Below are 27,454 nucleotides of genomic sequence, written 5' to 3'. Positions count from 1 at the left end.
GGGTTATAGGGAACTTCCAGGATAGCATTTGAAATGTAAATAAAGAAAATAATAATAATAAAAAAGGGCAACATTTTTGTTTAACAATAATATTATTGGAAAGTTAAAACATGCTGATGTAGTGCTCACACCTGTAATCTCATCACTTAGAAGACTAAGGCCAAGTTTGCTGAAAGTTAGAGGCTAGCCTGGACTACAAAGTGAGACTCTATATCAAGCTAACTAACAAAAATTTTAAAACAATTGTTTAAAAGCAAAAGACTATGAAAAGCATGAATGATATGTATAACCAATAAAAATTAACATATAAAAGTATTGTAAACATACACACCAATAGTAAGTATATCATTTCTACTTATTTTTCATATAAGTAATATTAATTAAATTTTGATATTAATTAAATTTTGAGTGCCCAAAAGTGTCAAGTAAAAACAACTCATTAGCAGTAAGAAGAATACGTAGCAATTACTAACCGCTGGGAATCCTTGTATCTCGAATAAAGGAGTTATATATATCAGGCGACTGCCTAGAGCCTTGTTGAGGGAAACCGAAGGCAGAACCACGATGAACCTTGTCCTTTTACAAGGTAACTGTCTCAGGCATTTCATGAGAGCAATAGAAAGATACTGTGGTGGCTTAGTCATCAGGGTGTGGTACCACCTGAGAAAGCTTAGTAGGTGTGGCCTTGATAAAGGAACTGTCTTTGAGGGTGAGCCAAGCCCAGTCTCTCTCTCTCTCTCTCTCTCTCCTCTCTCTCTCTCTCTCTCTCTCTTCCTGTGAATCAGGATGTAGCTCTCAGCTACTTCTCCAGCACCCTGTATGCCTGCCTGCCTGCTGCCATGCTCCCACCAAGATGATACTGGACCAAAGCTCTGTAGACCAAAAGCCAGCCTCAGTTAACTGCTTTCCCTTGTAAGTGTTCCCCTGGTCCCTGGTCAAGTGTGACCTCAGGAAATATGCAGGGCAAGATTGGCGTTGTGACTTCCCCGTGGGATAAAAGAAGCAGCTCTGTTCTGACTATCTACACAGAAGTAAAGCTACGGTTTTTGGTTTTTTTTTTTATCATTTGCATAATGCATGCATCCTGCGAGATAGAGAAAGTTATATCTAGGAGTGGGGAGCAGAGTGAGAAAGAGTGATGGAGAATTTCTATTTTTGAATTACATACTCCTGAGCCGAGTGGAAGTCTGGAAAACAAACTTTTGTTAGTGTTCTAATTTTAATACACTGCTGGGTTGTTGGGTTTTTTTTTTTTTTTCTTTCCAAAAGAGAAAGATGCATACGGAAAAAGTTTGTCTTTTCAGATGTTTCTATTGACCCTGTCTCTGGCTTCACTCACATGTTTTCCTTTTTTAAAAGTGGATCCAAATATGTGTTAAACTCAGGCTCCTCAGCCTTCCGGACTGTTCTGAACTCATAGAAGGTGGAAACTGTCAGGGTGTTAGCATTAGCCCTACTGGGCTTACCGACGTTTTTAAATGAGTGGAATTCTTAGTGTTGAAAGACATTCTAGATAATTTTCAGAGCGGTCATTTGAGTGTGGAGAAGAGAACCGTGGGCCTCTGCTCCCTGCAGAACCTCTTTCATCTCTTAGCTGGAAACCTGGAAGTTTCTGAGATCAGGAATGAACGAATGCAGGCTAGAGGCACACACAGGAAACCTCTGAGCCACTGGGGCTATGAGAGAAAACTGCCTTTTTCTCATTACCTCTGCCACTGACAGACTTCAACCTGGAGTCCAGGGGATGCATCCGTCCTGAGGGAGAAACACCCCATGTGTGCACTTCTGTCAGGAAGTGCAAGGAGGGAGGCGCATGGATCACCAAGCCACCCACATGGCCAGTGCCAAGCCTGCTGGCTCCTCCTGATTTTTTTTTCTAGCCCTGCCTGTGGCCCAGCTCCCGGCATGGAACACCCTCTGAAGAACCAGCAACCCAGATGCCACGGGCTCATCTACTCCCTTCATGTGTATTTCTACAACCTGGAGGAAAGGGGCCAAGATGCCATGGGAGAGCCAAGTAAGAGTTGGTCGGTGGGAACGGGAGAGCACACATTCACTGAACATACACGATCCTGTTGTTGTTCCTTAGCAACAAGCCACTTTGAAAATTCTTTGAGAGCTGTATCATTGAAAACTAATCAAAATAAAGTGGAGGCAGCCTTTAGATGAAAATGAATCAAATTATAACTATAGAAACCTCAGTGTGGTGACAGATGCAGGTAGACTCACAATGAGTTTTGTGTATTCATATTAATTATGCATGGGAATAACCTGGTACGCATAGCCAAACAGTGATAAAGTAACTTTTTTTTTTTTTAGAACTCTTATGCTAATAATAACTAGACATTTAACAGAATTAAAAAAAAAAAAAAGTCACTGGACAGAATGGAGAGGAAAAAATGGAGAGGAAAAAGACCCTACCATTTGGCATTGTTACTGTCACGGGTCCAGTAGCCTATCAGACATTAGCAACAAGATGCTTAAACTGTAGTAAGCAAGCAAGAGTGAAATATAATTTCTACCTTAACAGAGAACTATGAGCCCCTCTGCCAGCTTCAGGTCTGAATGAAGACACAAGCTTCAGAGCTCTTCACATCAACGCTATTAAACTGTTAGTTCACAATTCAAAAGCTTGCACCGCAAAGTGAAATAGTGAATAGTGAAATAGAAGATAAGCCAGGTTCCCCCTCTGAGTTCCGACGTTAGAAGAGTGGGAGCCAATGATAAAAGAGCTAGCCTGCTCCGCCCTGCCCTCAGGCTTCCCAACTAACCACAAGGTTTGATATCTCTCCCTGTTCCACCTTCTCCTGTATGATAAAGGACAGGGAGAGGCCTCACCTCTGGAGAGGTGTCTACCATTTGGACTTCTGAACCATGAGCTGAACCGACCTTGTTTTTATACACAGCCCAGAGCTTCCGGTATTTTGTTATTTCTTAACAGCCATGAAAAATGAACTCAGCTGAGATGGGCTCAAAGCCCCGAACGCCCAAAGGTGCGCTTGCAGCCGTCCAGGTCCTGATCTCAGGCAAGGACTATGCAGTCTCTCTATTGCTCCTGAGAAACTCTGACCCGCATACCATCTGACTACTTCAGTAGTATAATAATGTTTGCACAGTCTTCCTGATTTAGGACATATGTTTTGAGCATGACCCTCACTCTAATGGTACTGAAACTGCATTAACGCACATTAATTTTTCAACACTACTTTTTGCTCAGTTTCATTTGCACTTGATCCATGAGCCCCATCTTAATTTCTGGATCCCCAAAGATGGTGGTGGACTCAGCCTCTGACTTAAGTGGGAACCTCGGTCAGGGTCAATCTGTCTGGACCACACCACAGATTGACATGTGGCTAAAAACAGAAAGAAAACCAAGCCCATCTGCTCTAACAGGAGCAGGAGTGTCTGAGACAGCGTGGCAAATGTACTTTTTATTTATGTTTAGGACTAAGACAGCAAAACACACCATAGTAGTTACTGCCTGGAGGAAGTCATTGGCTGCCAAGCTCAAGGCTAAGCAAGTTCTTCCTCCCAGCTCATAAAGGATGAAAATGCAGGGGTTACGTGGTTATCGTATGTTATCCCTTGTTATCCATTTAAAACAGCTTACTCCAGTTCTGGGGGTCCCATATGGAATTCAGCCTTGGAAACAAACGTCTCCATTTTCCTTTCCCTTCCGTTGCACCACTGGAAGAATAGGTTGCCATTTATAGACACTTCCTCTGCTCATGATCATTCCTGGATACTATCAAGAAGACTTCCAAGACCATACTCCCAGGATTCCCAATGCTTCTAATGAAACTCCCAGAAGGGCCTGAGCATAGCCTTTCTCAGAAGAATCCACAGATGAAAAGCCTCCCGTTAAACCCTTCAAGAAAGGAGATTCAGCCTCAAGAGCCCGATGCTCTTCAGCGCAAGCATGCTCAAAATGTCCCCAAGGAAACACAGCACCTGGCGAGGGTGAGACCCGCAGAGGCCCATGGTAGGTACCCAGCACATCTGAGCAGGTAGCTAGTCCAGCCTGCTGGCTTGGGAAGAAATGGCTGGGTTCGGTTTGCATTGGCAACCCCACAATGTCACAGTAGGAGAAAGATGTGGCAGCCCAGACTCATGACAAAGGACTAGTGATGCTCAGGGTTTGGGCAACAGTGGCACGAGGCGCCCCTGAAAACATTCAGATGCCAACTTCCCGATCCACACCGACCCAACTAATAGAATTCTGGGCGAAGCCTTGCAATCCTGGTTACCCTGCCGGTCTCTGACACTCGGTTAGAGAAGTCACTTTTACAATGACTCCAGTCACTCCGTACACTCCTTCTCCCAAGTCTTATTAGAGCAAAGGAGCTTTTCTCCCAAGGAAGAAACACGGTCAAACAAGACTGGAAGAGTTCTATTGTATCACATCTGAATCGATGACAACTGAGAATCCCTATCACGGTCACCAAAAGAAAGGGGGAGGGGGGACATCAGAAAAGACCATCCATCCCGGGCCCCTGAGGTACTATTGTTTAAGTAACGGGTAGAGACACCCACAGACCTGATCCTCCACACAGGTCACAGCCAAGTCTTCTTACAGTTTTCCCCTCTAGGCATTTACAGTACCGAGCTGTCAGAGACCACACAAACTACAATGATCTCATAATAGCTGATATATCGGCTTAAACATCACATCAAACGCTTCAAGGTCCCCCGGAACGCTTCATTTTTATACAAAAGCATTTGAGTGTCTCCTCATCCCTGACCCCCAAACACAATTTATTGGCCTTAGAAAAGTATCAATTATCTGTTTAAGACAATACAGTCTCTACCTCTCAGGCCTGAGATACTTAAATAAAACCCCGTTGGCACGCACAGCCTTGGTGTGCCACGGCGGCTTTTCTTATTTTGCTTCTGACAGCGTTTGTTGCTCAATTTTCAAAAATCGAGAATACAGAGAAGCAATAGCAAAAGAAAGGAGGTGACAGGAGACATAGAATCTCAATGTACAACAGAAAGGAGCACTCATGCCTATGGCCATAGCCTCTCCTCTCCCCTGTGCCTCGCCTGCCCATGACCACAGCAGGAGTACACAAGCACTGCCCCACCCCTACCCTGCTGAGCTAATCCATACTCAAGAAACCAGTCCATGCCTCCTGGGACAACCGCGCTCACGGGAAAGCAGGCAAGGTTGAGTAATTGTGGGTTTATTCTGTCTTGATGTGTACTATCATATCCTTGCTGCTATTTCTCAGCCTTAAGAACCAGTCATCATAAATCCAGCTACTTCCTCCTTCAGTGATAATTAGCATTAGTCATGAGCCAAAAATGAGTCCACTTAGGAAGCAAACTAAGCATGCTTCTGCTTACCTTTCATGCCAAACTTGGAATGTCTCGCCAACTTGAGCAGGAGCAACATCACCAGCAGGCAGAATCCCACCACAGATGCAATCACCACCACGGCATAGACCTGGGGAGAGAGAGAGAACCAGGCCTAATGACCTTGCAGAGCCATTCCCAGTGATGACTGTGGCAGGTAACATTTTCTGAGCCCTTGCTGTTCACTCTCATAACCCTGTGGACACAGTGAATCACTTTAACCTCAACAGCTCTGTAGTCAAACAGTGTGTCCTACTAGGTGCTGACTTTCCAAAGGAGGAAGCATGTGAAACTGATAAACAGATGTCTCACTTCTGCCACAACCCCAAAAAGAAGATAATGAAACTTAGTAGTCCCTGCCGCCACTGCTCCTCTGGGTACATTAGGAGCATCTTACTCCTTGAAGGACATTTCGACATTGTAGAAACAGAGATGGAACGATGTAACACACTGTGTGGTGCTTTTAGGCTTTGCTTCCTCCAAGTATTGTAGTTGGCTTTCTGTTGCTGTAATAAACACCAAGACTAACAGCAACCCAGGAAGGAAGGGTTTGTTTCATCTTATAGTTTACCAGGAGTCTGAGGCAGGAACTGGGAGGCAGAGACTGAAGCAGGGATGGAGGAGTGATGGTTCACTGCTTTGCTCCCATCCATGGCTTAGTCTCACTTCCCTGGACATCCTAGAACCACCCACCAAGGTGGCTCCACCCACAATTAATCCACATCAATCACCAATCAAGAAGATGCCCACAGACATGCCTCCAGGGCCACTCTGATGGAGCCAATCCTTCAACTGAGGGTCTCTGTTTCCAGCTGACTCTGGTTTTTGTCAAATTATCAAAACTTAACCAGCACAGTAAGGGTCAGGGAATTAGCAAACTTTTGATTGTCATCTACTAGACAGAACTACCAGACTGCCACATACACAGTCTTTGTTGCAAGAGCTCAGCTCTGCCAGGGTAGCTTGAAAATCAGTGTACAAGGCCACATTCCAATAAAACTTTAGTCATAAACACAGATGCTGCTCTTTGACAGTGCTTACCAGCTCCTGTGTTAGTCACCGTGTATACTAACCCTTAAAGCAGTATTTTGGGTCCTGCTAAGGCAGTGGTTCTCAACCTGTGGGTCATGACCCCCTGGGGAGTTGAATGACATTTTCACAGCAGTTGCCCAAGACCAATGGAAAATAGAGATGTACAGTATGATTCATAATACTATCAAAATTACAGTTACAAAGCAACAAAAAATAATAATATGGTCAGGGGTCATCACATGTAGAGCTGTATCAAGGGCTGTAGCATTAGGAAAGTTGAGAATCGCTGCCTTAAGGTAATCATCAATGTTCCTTACCAAACTTATCCTGGGTCCTGTTTCTTTGAAAAATGCATTTCCCACATTGTTTGAGACTAGATGGATCCACAACACTGATCAAGACCAGCGTTGATAAAGGGTAGACAACATCTGCCAATCTGAGATCTTAGTCTAAGACCATAGTTCTCAACAAGGCATGATGCTGTCATTGGAAGACTGGAACATCAGTTCTCCAAGGAGCAGCTGAGTGTCAGGCAAGTCCCACAGTCAGGACAAAGCTGAAGAGACTCCCAGTAACATACCTAATGAGTGCTGAAAGAAGTCTTTGTGGTGTCTAGCCTCCAAGATGGGGGCATGTGTGCTACTGTAGCGTAGCATAACCTGACACGCCAAAGTATAGATCGTTCAAACAGGGCTTGTCTCTGAGTGTGAAATTCAGATGTGTGTCTCTCTGCTTCTCATAACTTCCATGTTTAACAGTTCTCTTCCTTGTGGTTTATACATTCTCGTTGAGAACAGTGGCTACCGTAGTAAATAGCCCCGTAATTAAGTTGATGGTGGTACAAACGACTGCACTGTCAAAACTAAAACTCAGGAATATAAATAAGTAAACATTCCAAGGTCGCGCAGCTTGTAGTCTAAACCAGTCAATCCAGTTATTCAAAAAACTCTAATTTATTCACAACTAAGCATACGATTCACAGTGAAGGCAGGAAAATAGGACGTCATGGCTAATCCCTCTGCAGTTTCACTGTCTGGTGTCAGATAAGAACAACCTTAAGTCAGTTACAAAGGACTTCAAGGGCACTGGCACTGGCCGTGAGGTGCAAGGCCCTGATAGCAGACCCCTCAGCTGCTTTCCTGTTCTTTGGCTCTCCCCGTACACCTGAAAGACCTGGGTCTAGACTCTGCCTCTGTGTGCTCAAAGTGACGGCAGACCGCCTTGAGCAAACCAAATCTATCTCCCTCAAGCATGCCCGGCCCAGCCACCCTGGATGACTCGCTCACGTGTTGGCTAACCAGTAGCCTTCTTACTCATAAGTCACAGTCATGGCTTCACAGAATTTATGTCCAAATTGTCCTTATTTACTTAACAGTGACCACAAGGAAAAATCGAATGCTATGTTGTTGTTCCATTTGTTACTTTTTTATGAGTGTTTTTAATCTCTTGACTTGCCTAACTGACAACTCAACCTTCACTATGGGTGAGTAGAGGGAAACCTGCTGGGTCCCTGAATCCCAGCCAGGCTTCAGGCTTCAAGACCTGAAATTTCAAGCATCCACTGGAGGTCTTAGAATGTGTCCTTTTGACTGAAAACTGTGGTGACTGGGCTAGCAAGATGACTCAGTGTGCACTTGCCTCACGCAAGCCTGTTGACCTATGTCTGATCCTTGGATACCACAGTGGAAAGCAACACAGACACTTAGGCATGTACATGCCCATATATATATATATATATATATATATACCCCCATCATTCAGGTACACACTATTCAGGTATGGCAGCGGGAAGAGAGATGGCTGAATTCGGGGTACTAAGGAATCAGAGCTCACAGGACGTGCCGTGTGAGAGGAAAAGTCAACAGGAAGCTGGGCTTTGACCAGAGCAGTTACCAGACTCATCCCACCGTGGAAGCCTAGGGCTGGCAGATCCTTCAGTGGCAACTCACTATAGAATAAGGCTGATCGCCTGGGACTATTTCAAGACTTCCGTCAGCAGCCTGAGCCTCCCAATGAAGCACCTGCACATGTTTCCCAGTTGCAAGCTCTTCTTTACACCCTCCATACCCCTCTTATTTCTTCCTGCTTAGGTCGATCACCCTGCATGGACCATAGCCGAATACCACTTTACCCCCAGAGTCCCTGTCTAAAAGAGACAGGCCTGGTTTTCCTTCCCCACAACATTCTCTAGAGACAACTGGATTTCTATGTTTGGCAGACACCCAAATTTTACTTTAAGAAAAGAGATGGATGTTAAAATGCGGTCCCTGAACATAAGAACTGGTTTTCTGATTTCCCAGTAGTCTGGTTGTAAAGGACAGATATTTAAAATGACAACAACTATTGGAATGGGTGCACTATGGGGCTGGGACTATGCTTAAGAGCACCTGTTGCCCTTCCAGAAGACCCTCATTCAGTTCTGAGCACCCACATCAGCTGCCTCAGCGCCAGGAAATCTGGCACTCCCTTCTGGTCTCTGCTTTCTCCTGGCTTTTGTAGGTATGCATTCACACAGACAGAAATAAACTAAACTATGGTTCTGAGCCGGTGGAAGAAGATCTGAGTACAGCACCCAGATGGCCACTAACCACCTTCTGTTAACTCTAGTTCCCTTGGATCTAAGGATATGACACCCTCTTCTGGCTGCCTTGGGTACTGCACACACATGGTGCACAGCTACATATTCAGACAAAACACACCCACACCCACATAAAATAAGAATGAATAAAATTAAATATGTGGTGCACTACCGGAAAAATCATATAACTTAGAGGTTGCATGGTCTCGACATCACTGTTTCTGAGCCTTTCTAGTAGACCCTCCGATCCGTGATGGCCTGCTTACATTGGAAAAGTAACTGTCTTATGCAGATGGTGAGCATTCAGAGTGGTCAGAACCCTCGCAGGAAGTGCCTGTGCACCCCACTCACCGAGAGATGCTCCCGATTGCTTTGGTCAGCAACATCCGTGGAGGGGATTTCATTACTTCTGTTTGTAGTATCCCCGATGTCGGTTGGTGTGGTCCAGTCTTGAATTGGAGATAAGAGAAAGAGAAAGAACAGGAAGTCATTGCTAGGCTGCTGACGTACACAGGAAGGACTACAGTAAGACCTAGAACAAGGTAAAACAGGCCGAGAGAATCTGAATCACTGTCAGACAGCCTGGCTGTGCAGGGATGTGCCTGGCTGCTCAGTCAATACCTGGAAGGCCAGCACTGCATAGACTGAGCAATGTATTCGGTATTGCTGGATGCTCTAAATGGGCTTGAGGTTTCTCCTTTGCTCTTAAAACTACCCCTTTATTGATGCCACCTTTAAACAAACAAGAATGGCCTTTGGAGAGCAGATCTGGCTGCCAGTTTTAAAGGAGAGAAATGTCAGCAGAAGAGTGAATGATGGGGCTGGGGCCACACAGAAGCCATCAGCACCATGTGACAGGCCAGACTGTAAGGCAACATTGATTTCTGGGTACGAGCATCTCTTTGGAGAGCAGGTCAAGGGCCTAAGATTTGACCTGATAAGAGGATCAGTGGAAACTTGGGTTCACAAAGGAATTTCCAGAAGAGCTCAGGCAGCCAATATTCCATAATGAATAGGCCAATATAATAATTAGTTGTACCAATGTGGCTTTATGGCCACAAATCTCAAAGCCGGTCACCATGTTCTAGGTCAGTTTTAGTCTACGTGGATTAGAATGGAAATGATCAACTGTTTCTCATGGGTAATGGAAGTACTTATTCTCAATACGCTGTATCACAGAAAATTCTTAGCAAGCTGGCTGCAGACAGTGTGACTTGTAAGTGCCCGTGTCTGGGTTCTAACTGGGAATGGCTTCCCTCATCTTCATCCTGCGGGCTTCGGGGCAGACCATTCAAACCACGTTTTTATTAGCAGCATGTTCCTTTGAATGCACGTGAAAAAAATGACAGAAAGGGCATTTATTTCCCGTGTTTGTTGCTGTGTTCTTAATGCCAAAACTCGCATTTTAACGATGTTTGTTTGGAATATCCTAAAACTCACTGATTTCAGACATAAGCAGACATCATTTATTTACTGTTTTTTCCTTTGTAGTATAGCCAAGTAGCCGTTCAGAATTTAGACCACTTTAAATGTCTCTAGTTTTAAACCGTGACATCTTAGCCAAAAGGCCCATGGTGGAATCTGGGGCCACTGGGAAGATGACATTTTTAAAGTTTTGAAGTTACTGAAAAGAAATTCCAAACATAATTTTAAAATGCAAAAAATCACTGTTCAAACTTCATGCTGCAGTGTGGTGTAATCCGAAACACGTTTTTCTTAAAGCCCCAGCAGGTTGAATAAAACAAATATAAAATAATCTGCACAAAATCAACCAAGCCACAAATTAGATGAAATAACGGATTAGCCTGTGTACACAGGTAAAGGCAGTGTAATTCCCAGTTAAAATTTGCTGCAGTTAAATACACATATAATAAGCATAGGCTAGTCTATAAGGAAAGATCTTTGGATGCAATGGAGACCCCCTTTGGTCATTGATGGTGAGGTCACATTACAGACCCAAGCAGGCAGGAACATCAGATAGTATCCGTGTAAGTGAAAAGCTAAAGGACAAAGGTCTTTTAAAATACAGTATTCTGACTAATCTAACTCGAATCATTTTGAGTTTTAGTCCCAATCTGAAACATCCCATCACATCTCTAACCTTGGTAGCTCTAGAATCGCAATGATAGTTTGGAAATCTGCTACAAACACTTTGTATCCATCAACACACCCTTGTCGTTTAGTCAGAAAGTAAGGGCAAGCCGCTAAACTGTCATTAGGAGCCTTTGGATTTCCCTCTTCCCTGTTCCTAAAGGACTTCACTTTATTTAGGTTTTTTTAGGTCCTCTGCCCCCAGGAAAGCTGGCCTGCCCTCCAGGGATGGGTCTAGTAACTCGGGGCTACGAAATCCTGCTTCTCTGTAAGAGGTTAGAGGGACCATGGGTCTGGGCCAGTGGCGCCACAGCATTGGCTCACACCACCAAGAAACCCAGCCTCAGCAGAGCTGGTCGGCGCTGGTCAGCAGGGGTAAAATGTGCAGCAACACTGAGGGTCTTGATGGCATGGCCCAGTGTCCTCCCAAGCTGCCCCACATAAAGCCCTCACTTATTAAGGATGTTCCTGCCATGAACCGTCTCTTGCATTATACGAGAAAAAATTTCATGTGTTTCCTGCCGTGGCCTGAAGGTGATCCACCTCCTTCTCTCGGTCGGCATGGCTCTTAAACAGGTAATTAGTTCCCAATTACGGAAGCAAAATGTCTCTGAGAGCAGAATGGATTTACTGCTTCCAAGAAGAGAACCTCAGAGAGAAAGCACTATTTACAGGCACTGTAAATATCAAGGGAAAAGAGCCATCAATACTGGGTGATACTTGAGATGTTATTTTGGCTCATGTAGCACTTGAAAATGTGTATTTAACTCAGCTTACAGGCATTCTTTCAGCTGATTTATTTCATTATGCACAAACACTTCGGAAAAAAATATATAGAGAATGAAGAAACATGATCGTTACCTTCATAGAGGACTTCAGGATAATTTGGGTTTGTCTCTGAAAAGCAAAGCACATTAAAAACATGTAAGGACACATTTTAGAGTTAATGACTGCTTAGCTGTACCGAGTGAAAGATGTTATATACCCCCTGAAGCTTTTATAACCAGGTAGGCTGCCCTGCAGCTCCCAGGACAGGTGCATGAAAGCTAGGATTCTGGTTTCCCTGCATAGAAAGCATTCTCTTTCTCCTTCCTCCAAGACTATCCCCCCCCCAAAAAAAAAAGCAGTGAGAAATCACTTATCTGTTTGGGGGAGAAAAAAATCAGTGCGTGCATTTTGGCCATTTCTCCTTGTCCAGTTTCCACTACACAGCTGTCTATATTAACCATAGTTTGGATATTTTTATGTCAAATATGGTAATTTTCATAGCATTTTTATTATCCTCTGATATTTGGGGTTCTGCTGTGTATTCCAGAGTCATTCATTTATCCATGTTATCAGCCCTCCACTCCAGAAACAAGAGTCTTAAGACTTCTCTGTCCAAACAGCGCAGAAACAACGTGTGCTTCCCCACTGAAGTCCCTGGCTGAGAAGAGCTAGAAAGAAATTTCCTACCAGTGGTAATCATAAAACAGATAACAGCTTATGTGTGTGGCTGTACAATTGCCAACTTGATCAGAATACCTCACTGTGAGGCATTTCTATAAAATTTTAAAAATCTAAAAACATATTTAATATGTTCAAGTTTGGTGTCCACAAGATTGGTGAATTAAAGGTCTGCTTCCGACTGAGCACAGCTTCCTGGGTCGACTGGCAAGCGTGCTCGGAAGTGCACTTCGTCCTGACAGTTCAGTGACTGCCAAGGTTCGCCCTAACAGTTCAGTGACTGCCAAGGTACCCCCACAGCGTCTAGTCTCTGCCCATCAACTGCAAAGCCTGTGGCAGCGAGGCTGGTTCAGTCATCACGTCACCTCTGAGCCTCGGTGTCAAAGCAGACATCAGCCAGGTTTCAGCACCCAACCTCCCCAGCGAGTAACAACCAAGGTTAGTCTAAACGAGCAAGCAAGTGAAGATGGCCCTAGTGTTCAACTAGACTTGTGATGTACTTCAGTAAAAGAATTTCTGTTTCAGAGAGCAAAAATTAAGTAGACAGCTATGTTCTCTAAATCAGGACTGCGGCCTAACAGTAGTTGGAGACTATGTCAACAAGACCACCCGGAAATGCACATTATTCAACCCTCGAAGTCACCCGTGACCATATTGTGTTGATTCATATGAAAGCAATCATCCAAGAAAATTTCAACTGTATTTTGGTGACTTTTATCACTGCCAATATAGTTTTTGAATAGTTTTGAAATACAATATCAAAATACCTATCCTTAGCATTGCAGCACCGTGCACAGAGACTGCCCTGCATGTAGTCTGGGAATCATTGAGTGACTTAAGCAGTGAGAAGCCCAAGGGTCCTGTCTCCTGATGCCACGTGTAAGACATTCTCTGGTCCTCTCAAGCCTTTTTCCCTTTGGGAAGACCCCCACAACACACGCTGTCCCCCACAGTGGTGGCCTTGAAGCCCTGCTGAGGGAAGGTGTCACAGCCCCGTGGGAGCGGGTCCCCTCTGGCTTCCCAGCTATCTACTGTCTCAGACCTGACACCCTTTACTGTCTGCGTACCCTCCCCTTGACCCAGAGTCTTGGTCAGCCAGAGCCTCTGCCCTCTAGCATTCACCTCAGGTGGCCTTGGTGGCTTTCCCAATCTACCCTAAGCTCTCTTCCAAGCTCTGCCCATCCTTGCCCAACTCAGCATGGCTCCACCACCTCCCTGAGCACACTCTGATCCAAGACTCCAGAGTGAGAAAAAGGAAGGACCAGACTGTCCAGACTCTCACTGGAGAACAGAGTCCCAGCTCAGAGGTCATGGCCTAAGACCAGATGGACCAAAACCATTCTGTTCTTGTATGGGTGCAAGACTCTGAAAATGCTACTTTCAAACCTATATTCAGAGGTCAAAGAATGCAAGAGATGTTGTTTTGAGTCAGCTTGGTACATAACTTTATATATGAAAAACTCAGTTTGCACTGGAGTTATGAGCCATCCCAGGTAACCAGGGATGAAGCACATCCCTAAGTTAATGGACTTTCAGTTTTGAAGCTGGACAAGTCCCGGAGAAGTCTACACAGTTAACCCGGGGCCAAGGTTTCTCCCTGGATGTGGGACTTGCTTTGAAGATGCTGGAAAAGTTGGTTTCTTCACATGTTCTCAAATCCTCGTGGATCCCACAAATGGGAGAACTTGGTTTATAGTTCCATTTGATTTTACATGTAAAAGTCCATTTTTAAAAGGTAGAATTCTTAGCCATGTTTATTTGAACCCAGTCTTTCAATGGCCACCATGACTATGACCTATATCCGACTTGACAAACCTCATGACAGAATAGGAGTACTAACGAACACTCCTCACACAAATCGCCTAGGAAGATCCAAGCACATGATACTGATTCAACACAGCAGGGGTTCGGGTCGGACCACGAATCATCAGTTAGACCACAACCTGGAAAACAATTCACTTCTCCAGACCCATCATGTCTTTGCTATCAAGATCAACCACAAAACATCAGGGTGGGCCATACTCAAACTTGCTGAAAAACACTTATCATTTTCCTGACTTCCTTTTCTCAGGTGCAAGAATCAGCTCTGTGTCTCCGCCTTCAGTCATACAGGTCAGGAGGGGATGACGGACTCGGCAGAGAGACAGTGCGACAGCAAGAATCACTGCTGTGGCGTTTGTCCCTCCCACGCACATGCAACCAGACCTAATGCGTCCCATGCCACAACAGGCTGAGCATGCGAAGCACATGGACCCAAGTTCACGAAGCACAGGGACAGACACTAAAGTGAGACAACAATTCCTCTTCACACTTCTGACAGTGGCCAAATTTTGGAAACATTCCACGTTTTTTCTCCTATGATATAGACTCCCACTGTATATCTCAATTTGCTAGGTAGGTCAGGCTAGCCTCGAACTTACAGAGATCTACCTGCCTCTGCCTCCTGGAGGCTGGGATTAAAGGCACACACAGCCAACCCTGGGTATCCCACCGTTTTTAAGACTATTTTCCAACTGGCTCCTTTTACTGATATCTAAATGATATTCATTACATATTCTTACATAGGACACGTAAAGTCAGGACCCCTGTTAAGGACAAGAGAGGCAAGACAAACGTGAGAATAATTCCACCCGAGAATGAACAAAGGATGAAAAAGGACTGCCCAGTTGGTCCTTGTGGTGGGATTGCAAAACATCCTATGGTTTCTTTGAACACACCCTGGTTCAGCCCATCGAGCAGGAGACAATCTGATATGGACAGCGCATGGGCTTCAAGATTAACATGGAAAGATGGGAACCCAGGCATTCTCTTTCACCCATTGGAGCTCTTTCACCCTTCATGGCCACTCCAGTGGCATCAAGGTCAGATGCCGGTGTCCCAAGAGAACCTGAAGACCAGAGACGAGCTTTACTGATCTCTTGGCTGAGATCTGTCCCCTAAGGAGAGTCCTCAGGTGCTCTGGGCACATTTGCTTTGTTCTTGACTTGAGGGATTGCTTTCACGAGTTATGGGAAGAGGTTGTAGGCCCAGGGTGGCCTGGCACTTCCAACAGGAAAAGTTGTATTAAAGCCACAGACGGCAAATGGCTAGCATGCACTCCGGCAAAGCCCCAGAGTAATCTGCAGGTGGCTTTACCCCCAGGAGACAGTGCTTAGGCGAGAGGCCGCCAGTGGCAAAGAACAGATCACTGTTATGTTTTCCGGACACAACCTACCTAAAGCACTTACCAACACCTCCACTCCACATTAAACAACCTCTCTGTCTGTCTCTGTCTCTCTTTCTCCTTTTGATTACCATTTTCCCCTTTGGGCTTCTGTTCTTGTTGTTTGTTTGCTTTGCTTTGCTTAGTTTTGTTTCTGAGGCAAGGTCTCACCCGGGCTGGCTTCACACTGGCGGTGACCCTCCAACCTCCGTCTCCCAACGCTAGAATTACAGGTGTGCACACCAGCACCCCCAGCTCCATCTTAACTCCCAGTATCAACCACGCCTCATCAGCAAATCTTTGGACTTCTGGAAATCAGTCTGAATAGATTGTGATGACTTGTTAAGCTGCAAGAAAAGCTCCGTAGACACACAGTCAGAGGTTAAGAAAATGACACAAGGCAAACAGAGGTGGCATGGACACAGTCATCGTGTGGTCTGCGGCCAAGAGAAAAGCAATGGTGGGGGCGGGGAGACGTGTCTCTTTCCTCTTTTTAAGCTCGCTAAAATTTCTAAGATTGATTTATTTTACGTGTCTTACTGTTTGCCCTACATGCATGTCTGGGCACCTCACCCATGGTGCCTGAGGAAGTGAGAGGAGAGACTCGGACCCCCTGAAACTGGTGTGAGCCACACTGTAGGTGCTGAGGACTGACCTGCCGAGCCATCCTCCAGCCTCCAACCCCTCAAATGCTCCTCAAACTAGTCTTTTCCTTCAGTGTTCTCTTGCAGATTCCAGGATCTTTAAAAATATCCCAAAGAAACCCTTGCCGTAGGGAGAGCAAATCACATACTCTTTCTTTTCTAGTGGACAGTCCTCGCTTTGGATCAGCTCCTGACATTGTGTCCCCTCAGAGGAGGAGGAGACTGAGCCCACAGTCTGACGGCCACCCACTTGCTGAGAGCTTTGAGTTTCTTCTTTCCTGCTAGAATGGAGTCTTCCCAAGGATGAGTGAGGACGTTGTAACCAACCAACCCTAGTACTCTGGAGACTGGAAGAACTGTCAGGGTGACTCTTAATTACCCTGGCTATCACCTTGTGCCCAAACCATCTTCTCCTTGGTCTTTCAAGGCGAGAAAGACTCCGCAGCTCCGTAGTCTTAGCCCCAGGACAAGGGACACGTCCTGGTGATTAAAACAGCACGGCTTCACATTCTCCTCTTCTGTGGAACTCGGGGAGAAATTTACTCTCTGTGTGTTCCTTGACTTGAACACGTCGTCCCTAGATCTGCTACTTTGGGGCCTTTCTAAGTGTGGCAGAGAGAGCGCCCGTTCACCCCACATCATGAATCTTTTGACAAAACAGTGCTGGGAGAAACTGTGGGAAAACACTTCCGATATTTATAGTTTGTCCCTGACACGCATTTTTGCCTAGGAGACAACTGCTTCTGAATTAGGGAGCAGAAGTCACCAACTCCCACTGCTGTGTGAATGAGCACCCTGGAGCTGTGACAGTCTTCCTGGATGAGTGGGCCAGAGAGACACTCTCTGCGCCGCCTAAAGAATCAGGAGCTTCAAAACAAGAGTGTCGTCATCGAGTTCTCCTCGGTCTGCTCCAGGACAGACGTATTGAATTGCTTGTGTGCTCACGTGGATGGGACCATCTGACCCCAGTCAGAGTGCTCACACTTAAGAACCATCTGGCCTTTAGAGTTCTCGAAATTTGCTCTATTTAGTCAGAAGCTAGTCATGACAGGTCCAAATCCCTTCCTTGTGGCAAAAACTAGGTTATTTTCCAGCTATTAGGGATCGTTTCAGGGCCTCCCTGAAAAAGAAGCCTGTGCTTCTCCATGAACATCCGCCTGCTCGTGAAGAGCTTTTCTGCATGTAGGATTGAATTCCAGCAAGAGCCACCTCGGGGATCAAGTTCGCCTTTATTTCAGGCCTGTAAGCTAAATAGGATATACCACAGGCCCTGGAGACCCCTTGGTTGACCCCACGCTGTAGATGTGGGGGGGAGGGGCATGGTCTCCCTCTCCTTCCCTTTCTAAAGCCTTTATAACCATCTACTGAATCCAGCCTACTTGTTGCCAAACCCAAGATGAGCGCCTGTCAGGGTACGGTCTAGTCTGCACTTTGTTACTACGAGCTGCTATCTCTGAGGACCTAGTGGAACTCTCTGGAAGAATGTTTGAATAGTTACGATCCTCCAATCGATCCTTACAAAATATCCTCTCCACTCAAAGAGTGGCCCATGAACCAGCCATGTCAGGAGCTCACTAGCTACTTAGGATGGTGGGCCTCTTCCCAAATCCCTTAACTCACACCTGCAGTCCAGCAGGACCCTCAAAGGTTTAGTGCACAAAGGAAGGATTAGGAAATCCTGGTTTACACCTTGCAACCTTTTACTGGAGTCAGAAGTGAGAATCACACACAAGAATTCTTCAATAAAACAAAGCGATCACTGGGTACCCAAATACTGAGAGCAAAATATCTCTGCATTTTTGCTGCAAACAACGGTACAAAAACATGAGGTTGGTTCTGCTTACAATGACATATATCTGTGATATATGACATATACATGACATATATCTGTGCTCCACTCCAAAAAGGAGTAGAGAAAGGGGACAACCTTAGATATCAGAAGGAATTCATCCTCACCCACCCTTTCTAAGAAATGCATGCTGGCTATATGTCCTCCTTAAAGGGCGGATTCTAGAAAGCCTACACAGGGAAGCTAGGTTCACTCCAAGGCTGGATCCAGGAGGGCAGAGGGCAGTGCCTGGAGCCTGGGAAAGGGTTCTTCTCTCTTCCTGAACTAGCCCAGGTCTCCAGAAGCTAACATCTGTGGAAGGCACTAGTCTTGTGGACACCTAAGGATCAGATGGCAGTTATCACTCCACACATCACCCATCACCCTCGGTGGGTCCCTGGAGTCAGTGACCATGGTCTAAAGACATTTTATGGGGACCTTGGGTTGTTGGGTCTCTCTAGTTCCAACCTCACGCCCTCGAACTTGTACACGGTGCCCTGGGCCAGAGTGCCATAGCTGTGCCTCTAGCTGTCCCTCTAGCTGTCCCTCCCTGCTCTGGAAAAAGCAGTGTCTGACACCGGGCAATGGTTTCTCGTGTTCAGAACTTGGGATAAAAACACAGACTGCCCAGGCGGTCTGTCTGATTCAAGCTTTGCAAATCTTTAGTACAGGGAATTTTGGGCTGTTTTTATTTGTATTTTGACTTCTCTCAGTATTCTTCATTCCCTGCCCCCTAAAACGTATCCCTAAAGCATCCCGATAAAGCTAAGCCTGAATGAGGTGCATACCGCTAAGGGACATCAGGACCGCCATGCTCACTCTCTGTGTAGAAAGGCTATTGACATCACCATGAACGGGACTCATTTATGCTGTAATTTGGACTTTCTTCCCACCCTTCCTTTATAGTCATCAAAAATACCACCAGTGTAACCGGATTAATTCTCACCACAAAGATTTGTGAGAGCCCATCTTCGCCAGCCACTCCATGATGGCAGCAGAAAGGCAAACAAATGGAAGGTCAAAGGTCAAGCTTGACCACCTGTTGTCCTTAATGTGGAATTCCCCACCAGGGATACAACTGTTATTTTTCTTCTTTTTTTCTATCTGTTTCTTTTACTTTAGTTTTAAGGAGGTTAAAGGAGCAAGGAATCGATTTTAAGGACGGTTGTTACCTGAATGCTAAGACTGTGGATCTCATAAACACCCACCAAGACTCCATCCCACAGTCAATGAGGCTAATCTCTGATTGGTCATGTTGGTTTATGGCCCACTGGGGTCATCTATATCTGCCATCACTCAAGGCCAAGTCTCCGTAATTTTCTCTCTCATTTATTACTCCCTGATAGCTGGCCTTCAAATAAACAGTTAAAGACAAAAATAAATCAGTCTTCTCTCAAACCAGACATTAACAGTTAGTTTGCCTTTTCTTTTCTATTGTGTGTAGGTATGCCTATCCACGTGCATGCCTGTCCATGTGCACACCTGTATCTGTAGGTCTGTGCTCCTCACATGCATGTGTGCAGATGCCCAGAGGAGGAACCTGGGTATCAGCCTCCATCACTCTCCACCTTAGGTTTGGAGACAGGGTCCTTCACTGAATCTGAAGCTCAAGTCTTTAGTTAGGCAGTTTAGCCAACAAGCTCTGGGGACCCACCTGCCTCTGTTCCCCAGCACTGGGGCTGCAAGTGCGAGTCCACACTCAGCTCGTGCGTGGATGCTGGGTATGTGAACACGCTTCCTCTCACTTGCACAATGAGGATGCTTATATTCCTGAGCCATCTTTGCTGCCCCATGGTTTTATTTTAAATATGTAATACAAAGGAGTAAGTGGGTAAGAGGAACAAGGAGGAGGGAAAATGACTTTACAAGACTGGTGACTACAGTTCCACCCCCGCAGCCCATGCGGTGAAAGAACTAGCTCCTACTAGCTGTCCTCTGGCTTCCACACTCACACCACACATGCAAATACATAATAAAAACTCAGTTGACTTTTTACTTTTTATAAGTAAGTGTTTTTTAAAAAAAAATTTGAGAGACTCCTCCAAGTTATGATCAAGCCAAAAAACAAACCTAAGAACTGACGCATTAAAGAAGGGGCCTGCATGCATAAGAGAAGCTTAATTCAAATAGTAGTACCATAGAGGAATGTTCAGAGGAAAACACATCCAAATCTAAGTAAAACTGTCCCTTCAGTGTGTGGCTTTCCTAGGACACAGACCTGCCTCTTAGAGCATTCAATCTCTGGGCCTTTGCCTGAATCAAGCTTCACCCCAAAGAGCATCAAAAGGCTGTTGATGGCAAGATCAAAACGAAGCCTAAAGACGGTGAACTGTAACCTGCTGATGCCCGTTCTCCAGGAGACACATGGACCACAGCAACAGAAGCCAACGCTGGAAACCCTGGGCAGAGAAACTCTCCGTACTGTCTGCAACTTTTCTATAAATCTAAAATTACTCACAAATAAAAATTTTACTGAAGAACAAACAAAGTGCCGTTCTCCCAAGCTGGAGCCTCTGGCTTCGTTCTGGAGCTCTCGCGCCCACAAACGCGTAGGAAGAAGCACACCCATCCAGAGGTTTACTGCAGCAGACACAGCCAAGCAGCTAAACTCTCAATTAAGAGGAAGATTTAATGGGAATGACTACAACAACCAGGGGTGTCTGGGTGTCTCTTCCAAGCACTGCTTGTTTTATGTACTCCTGGAGGGCTTTTGGTAAATCAAACTGACATAACTCGAATCACATTTTGAACACGTGCAGGAAGCCTGTACGTTTAGGAGGTATTTAGGAAACACCAAGGAAGTAGGAGGAGCTTACATAAAGAGAATGACTGCCCTCTTGTTTATTGTGGGACAAATTCACTCTTCGTGGATGAAAGCCGCTTCGCCTGAATCACCTTTGTCCACAAGCTGCCTTACACGCCCCACGTGTAAAAGCTGGCCAAGCAATGCCTTGCTCCAGATCGCCAAGGTCCTCTTTCCCGCTTGCTCTGCCACATCACCTGTGACTCAGACTAACTCTCATCTATTACAGTGAAGAGTTCTCCACGCAGGCCTCAACATCACAATGCAGGCTCAGCCCTTCAGTGGAGCGGTCACCTGAGCAAGGAGACTGGGTGGATAGGACACTCTTCTGAAGGGCTGTAGCTGAAGCAGCAAAGGTGTGACAACTGTCCTTCATCACCAGAGCCCCCCACCCCCCAGGAGCTCTCCTGCTGGCCTGGCAGGGCCTTCTCCTCGCCTGTCAAAAGCATGGTGCACCATAGCCAGTTAAGCGAGATCCGCGGAAGATGGGACTCTGATCCCAAATGGATAATAGGGTAGAAGATAAATCTTAAATACTTTATGAGTCAACCAGTAGTTCTGCTCTTGATTTCTCCTGGGGCTCAGCACTGGGGCTGTGAGATCTCATTAAACATTGAGATGGCAGTTAGAACGACCTTCTTCTGTGTTACCAAAGCCCTCCGTCAGTCATCCTTTATCGATTCGATTACTGTTCAAACTCATTCACTCCCTATCTTCTATAGGTCACACAGGTCTCCTTCCTCGACACCCTTCACCCTACAAGTCCTTTTAGGCTAATGGCCTTAAAGCAAAGGAGGCAGCACCTAGATGAGGCCCACATCCCTGCCTGTCAGACTCCACATTTGCCATGAGGAACAGATCTCCTGTGTCGCAACGCTAGCCAAGGGAAGACCAGGCCAGGTGGCTAGCAAACCTGGTAGTTTAGTGCATGGCTCTGCCCTTCCCCCACGCACAAAGCCTCCAGTACTCACCGTAGTCAACTCCGGGTCGGCCCATGAAGTGAGCGGAGATCTGTCTCTCGTCCTTCCCGTACTCGTTCTTGGCCATCAGGGTGTAGTCTCCATTATTCATATGAGTGGGGTTATCCAGCTGGAGGCAACCGTGGTACTCTGTGTGATTGGTGACGTGTATCTTGGTACAGATGTACTTGGATTCATTCAGTATGGCCCCATTGTAGAACCACTGAAGCGCTGGCTTGGGGTTGCCTCTCACAGTGAATGGAATGCACCAGTGGTGGTCTGAGGTTGGAGACTCGAGAAATGTGATAGTTGGTGCAACTAAAAGGAGAGAGAGAGAGAGAGAGAGAGAGAGAGAGAGAGAGAGAGAGAGAGTTAATGACACCAAAAAGCTCAGAATCCTCCCCTTTGAATTCAGTGTCAAGAAGAGCTTTTATTTAACCATCATTTAGTTTAAGAAAACCCACAGTCAAACTCCAGATTAGTCATTTGCATGATATGACTGGCCCAACCCCTACCAGGAGCTCCTGGGAACAGCCTACTTGACTCTGCTCAAGACTCACACAACACAGTGAGGCTCTAATGGTGGGAAGCGTCATCTGATGTCTACTTTGTCTTTGTCGTGCCCACCCCCCACATCTTAATATTATGTGTATTCATCATAAGAAATAATGAGAGGCACTCTTTTCATTAGTAACTCTTCCTTAAATAATTAAAGTAACTATAGACGTCACTAAATTGATAATGACTTTGGAAATGTTCCATGAAGCTCTGATCCCATGGAACTCTTACTAAAATGTATCAGACTGATGAAGACAGTGACTGTTCCTGTTGCTGCGGAATGATCAGCGTGGAGGATGAGAAGCTGAGAGCGTCTGTTGCCACTGAACAGCAAATACAGTTTCAGCTGCTCTCAATTGTAGCGTGGTCTGATTTTACCAAGTTCTAAATGTCCACATTTTGATTCTTGAAACATCTGAGGTCTGATTTCAGCTTGGAAAAAACAGCCTGGTGATTATCCAACTTTAAACGTGTATAGCATCTTATGCTGCAGGGACTCAGGCATGAGCAAGTGGGTCTCTTTAAACTGACTTCAGAACAAGAACCAGGGGCTGACACCATTTCTTAGTTAAGCACACACAAAGGCCTGAGATATAGTCTTGTGTCACAAACGTAAGCTGCCTGCAGACTGCCCCACCCCCAGCCCGCTGTGACAAAGACGGAAGACCCGAAGTCACTGCCCATGGAAAGCATGCTCTGCTCTCGATACCTACAATGCACAGTGAGGTTCACAGAATCTTGATCTTCTCCTACAAGGTTTTCTGCCACACAAGAGATTTGCTTTCCACTGTCATCCGATGAAATGTTCGTTATCCTTAAGGAGCCCTGTGTGTGACTTGTTTCATTCTACAAATGGATTAACAGACAAAGAAAAAAATAACATTGATTAGAATTAATCCCAAAGTATCAGAGTTTCTTCCTGAAGTGTAGTATAAACACACACACACACACACACACACACACTTTCCTTGCAGATTGCAGACTCAAGTAATAGGAAGTTATTCTCTGGTTCTGGGTTTCAATTGCTCAATGTCTGAGTTTGACTTAACCCCTGAATTCTTGCCCACCTTCCTCCAAGGGCAAAGATTACAAAGGGCTGTCACTTCCTTGCTCAGAATAATAATCTGATGTGTACAGACAATTAATTGTAATCTTCAGATTGGCTTTGTCTAATTAAAGATAAGTAAAAACTAAATGACATTTAAAAATCATTATAAATGCCAATGTGTAGGCATGTAAAATATTGGGTGGCTTTGATGGTTACAAAAGATCAGCAACTTGACAATGTAGGGTCACCTGGGAAGGGAATCTCAGTGGAGAAATGTCTGGGTTAGGCTAGTTTGTGGAAGATTGTCTTAACTGGGGTAACTACAGTGGGATTACATGTGGTGACAGGTCATGGTGTCGCTGTAAAAATATAGGCGTGGCTATTTTGATCCCGTGCTGATAAGAAGAAATGAGTTGATGCGTGCATTAATTCACTGTTCCTTGCTCTTGGCTGTGAACTTACTGTGACTAGCTCCTGGGGCTGTGACTTTCCACTAAGGATGGACTGGAGATGTAACCTGGGACCGGGCACCCAATGATCCGTTTCAATTTTAAGTGACTCTTGCCAGGGCTTTTTTATCAGAGCAACCAAAAAGGAATCTAAGAGAGTGGTCATCAATACGTTCAATATGGTCTCCTCATTGTCACCTTACAAGACAGAACTAAACACAGCCTCACCATGTGTTTGGAAACCAAATTCCCAACGTCCCAGTACAAAGTGGGGAGTGGGTCACCCCCCACACTGCAGGAAAGGGTCACAGACTTTCCTTCCTCCACAGTGAGGTTAGGAGCAGCCAGACGTGCAGATGGCAGACCTACAGAAGAGAAAAGCACACAGAAATGCACACAAACAGTTACAGTCAGAATCAAAATAGGCAGACATACATTGTTATAGAAGTCCATTGCTGCAGTAGCTCAGTTAAGTCTAGAAACCTCCACTGGGCCCTAGAGTTTAATAGAATCAGATTGTCTAGGAAAACTAGTTTAAAAGCATTTCTCAAGGATGAAACTCAAATGACGACCTTGTTAGAATGCTTCAGAGCCAAGGTGGAGTTAGTTATTATGAATTAAATTGACCAATCTGTTCATACTAATGATGAGAAGTTATATATATGACTCCTTATCACAATGAAAAATTCTTAAAAGCAAAAGGAAAACCTTCAAAATTTATTTGTTGTTAGAGGAGATTGTGACCACTGCATGTGTGTTTTAGCATTTCGCTGGTGTGGTTTTTAAACTTATATTTCAAGAGCTAGACAGTTCTTATTTTAATTCTTGCTGCTTTTGCTTCTCTGGGCATCTCTCTTCCCAGGTGGGCACCCTGCCTTAAACTGCAGAAATCACACTACCTATTGCCTAAAACACAGCTTGGATAATTAACTATGTGTTGATCCTGCCAATCAAATGAGCCCATTTGCTATGAGGACCATTTAGAGGGACTGTGTCCAACCCAATTGCCAAGTCTCACAGAACTGTGGTGGATTGTTGTCTAGGAACAGCTTAGAGGTCACTATTAAATTGTAATTAACCCACCTATTTGCCAGCAACCAAATTGACATATTTGATACACAAACCCTTCATCATTAAGCTATCCTCACTGGCTAAGCCACTATGCTTTAGTATTGAAGTCAGACTAGACAATATTTGTACACAGTGTGTCTCACAAGTGTTTCAACCACTGAGAGAAGACAGCCAGTAAAGTCTGGCTTTCAGGGACTTCTGAGACCTGCTTGGAAGGACCCTCCCGATAAGCATCCAATAGAGAGGAACGTTGCATCTTTTGTGTGGTTTCAAAGAGTCCCACGCTATCCCGTTTCATGAGGCAACAAAGCACATAACAAAAGTCAAGAGAAAGCACAGTAAACAAAAACAGACCCCACACTGTAAGCCTCCTTCCTATGAACTGTGTGGATTAGAAAGCAGATCAGGGCAGAATACCGTTAACGTGAATGGTGTGGTCTGGATAACTTCCTAAAAATAGTGTTTTATTTATGTTTAGCCCAACATGTAGTTGCATCATTTAAAGAGTCTATAATCATATGAAACTTGTTACTAAAAATAATCAAGCTATTGTGTGAAGATAGTTTGCTCTCAGCTGGATGGCTTTGCTTCCTGTTCCCAGAAGCACCCACTTCATCTATTTGCATATCTTCTTTACTGTTGATCTCCACCTCACTAAATACTATGTTTACACTCATACTTGTTGGCTTTTCCATTGTGGAATTACCCACTGATCTCCTGTCAAGAGGGGACTAGAGACTCCCATCTGTGCCCCAGGCTTTCCCACCTGCCCACAGGTCCATCTTTGCATCTTTCCACATGATATGAAGATACATGATGTAACAAGACATAAATCAAGATACATAAACCTTACTGAGACTTGGACCATCTAAAGCCTGTTGAATCTACCCAGTTATCTTCATATCATTTTGAGGAAGAGACAATTCCCATTACTCAGTCCAATGGAAGAATTATTAGAAATTCTCCGATGAAAGGAAAGAATGTGTGTGTGTGTGTGTGTGTGTGTGTGTGTGTGTGTGTGTGTGTGTGTGTAAATTTGTCAGGTTTTCTATGAACGCTATCAAGTTTACCCAAATCTCCTCAGGATCTTTATTGTATTCTCTTTATAGAATGGATATCTAACTTTCCCCCAAGAAAAGAGGGTCACATCAGCTGAACCATGTACAACAAGAAGCACGCTGAATGTGAATGTACAGCAGGCTTTCGGCCAATGTCTGTGATGGTGTCACCTACATTCATGCATAAGTCACATTTTCCTTGTGGACCGCTCAGTGACCAAAATTCTGAGGCACAATGACAGGTACGACACATTCCTTTGCTTTCCCAGCTAATAGCTTTTGGTGTTCTGTTGGCTCCTATTTTCCTGGTATTTGCAGTCTTATTTACTGATTCTAAGGTGACGTTGGGATCCAAACTTATTCTAAAGATGTGGCTCCTCCCAAATAGCCCTGTCCTAATCACAGAGCTTTGGGGTGTGTGCTTCCCTTCATTAGTGTATAACAGATCTTAGATATTCTGAGTACAGGAATGTTAATGTGGGCTTCAGTAGGAAATGCTACATAGTAGTCTTAATTATTCACATAAAGTCTGGCTTGATCTTTCTTTTCAAACTTCAGTGTAGATGAGTAGCAGTCCTGAGTGTGTTTGTTTAGTTAGTAGGAGCAATGGTAATACTTTTCTGGGAGCTCATTAAAGTAGACATTCCCACCCAGTGTGTTATCTTACGGAATCCTTGCAACAACCTTGAAGACATAAACTTAGTACTTGTTTAATTAATGAAGTCTAGAAGTATTAGAAAAGTCAAGCTCATCTTTCAAAGAGTCAATGTAGACCTGGGATTTGAACCCAATATAAAGGGCCTTTACCACTACAGTACATTGCCCTGCAGGATTACACACTTTTTATTCAGACCATACGTACTACATCATATCCAAGATCTGAGAATTTGGTTCGTCTGAAAAGAGTTCTGTGCCTATCTTGTGAAGGAAGAATGAGTCTCCATATTGTAAATTAATTGTCTCACCCTGTCATAGGACTCTGCAAAGGAGTCTGTGCAAATTGGCCAAGCTTAGATCTTTTAAATGTAAAGTCTCCTGCAAATGAGTAAGCACCTGCCTCATGTTAAGTCTACAGCACTGATGCGCTGGCCAAGACCCAATAATGGAAAAACAATCTGTACTTGAAATATCACTTGAGGCTTAATTAGCACAATAAAAATGAATCGGGAAGCCCCGATCGCCAAGGCGGGATAAACCACTCTCCAGGCACTAGTTCCTGGCTTAATAAGATTTGAAATCAGCACAAGTCCACCCCAAAGCCCAGCAATGCTTCCAAAAGCTATGGTGCTAGGCCTGATGGCAAACACCAGTCATCTTCCTTCTGCAAGGAGA

At 44.9% G+C, this 27,454-nt stretch overlaps 1 protein-coding gene across 6 annotated transcripts in view; it reads right to left on the bottom strand.

Annotated features, from left to right (window-relative positions):
• Ntrk2 (neurotrophic receptor tyrosine kinase 2) overlaps positions 1-27,454 on the bottom strand; it is a 318,758-nt gene that overhangs the window by 239,988 nt on the left and 51,316 nt on the right. For all 6 annotated transcript variants that reach the window (XM_021215214.2, XM_021215218.1, XM_029547603.1 and 3 more), the window contains 6 exons: positions 24,222-24,358; positions 23,210-23,342; positions 21,951-22,256; positions 11,918-11,953; positions 9,317-9,414; positions 5,347-5,446 (listed from right to left, as the gene is read on the bottom strand). In XM_021215214.2, coding sequence (XP_021070873.1) covers positions 5,347-5,446; positions 9,317-9,414; positions 11,918-11,953; positions 21,951-22,256; positions 23,210-23,342; positions 24,222-24,358 — 810 coding nt within the window. The remainder of the gene's footprint in view (positions 1-5,346; positions 5,447-9,316; positions 9,415-11,917; positions 11,954-21,950; positions 22,257-23,209; positions 23,343-24,221; positions 24,359-27,454) is intronic.

The sequence above is a fragment of the Mus pahari genome, chromosome 16 (genome assembly GCF_900095145.1).
Source record: "Mus pahari chromosome 16, PAHARI_EIJ_v1.1, whole genome shotgun sequence".
Taxonomy (NCBI): domain Eukaryota; kingdom Metazoa; phylum Chordata; class Mammalia; order Rodentia; family Muridae; genus Mus; species Mus pahari.
Note: the sequence above shows the minus strand (reverse complement) of the source record. Positions and strands in the feature narration are given on the sequence as shown.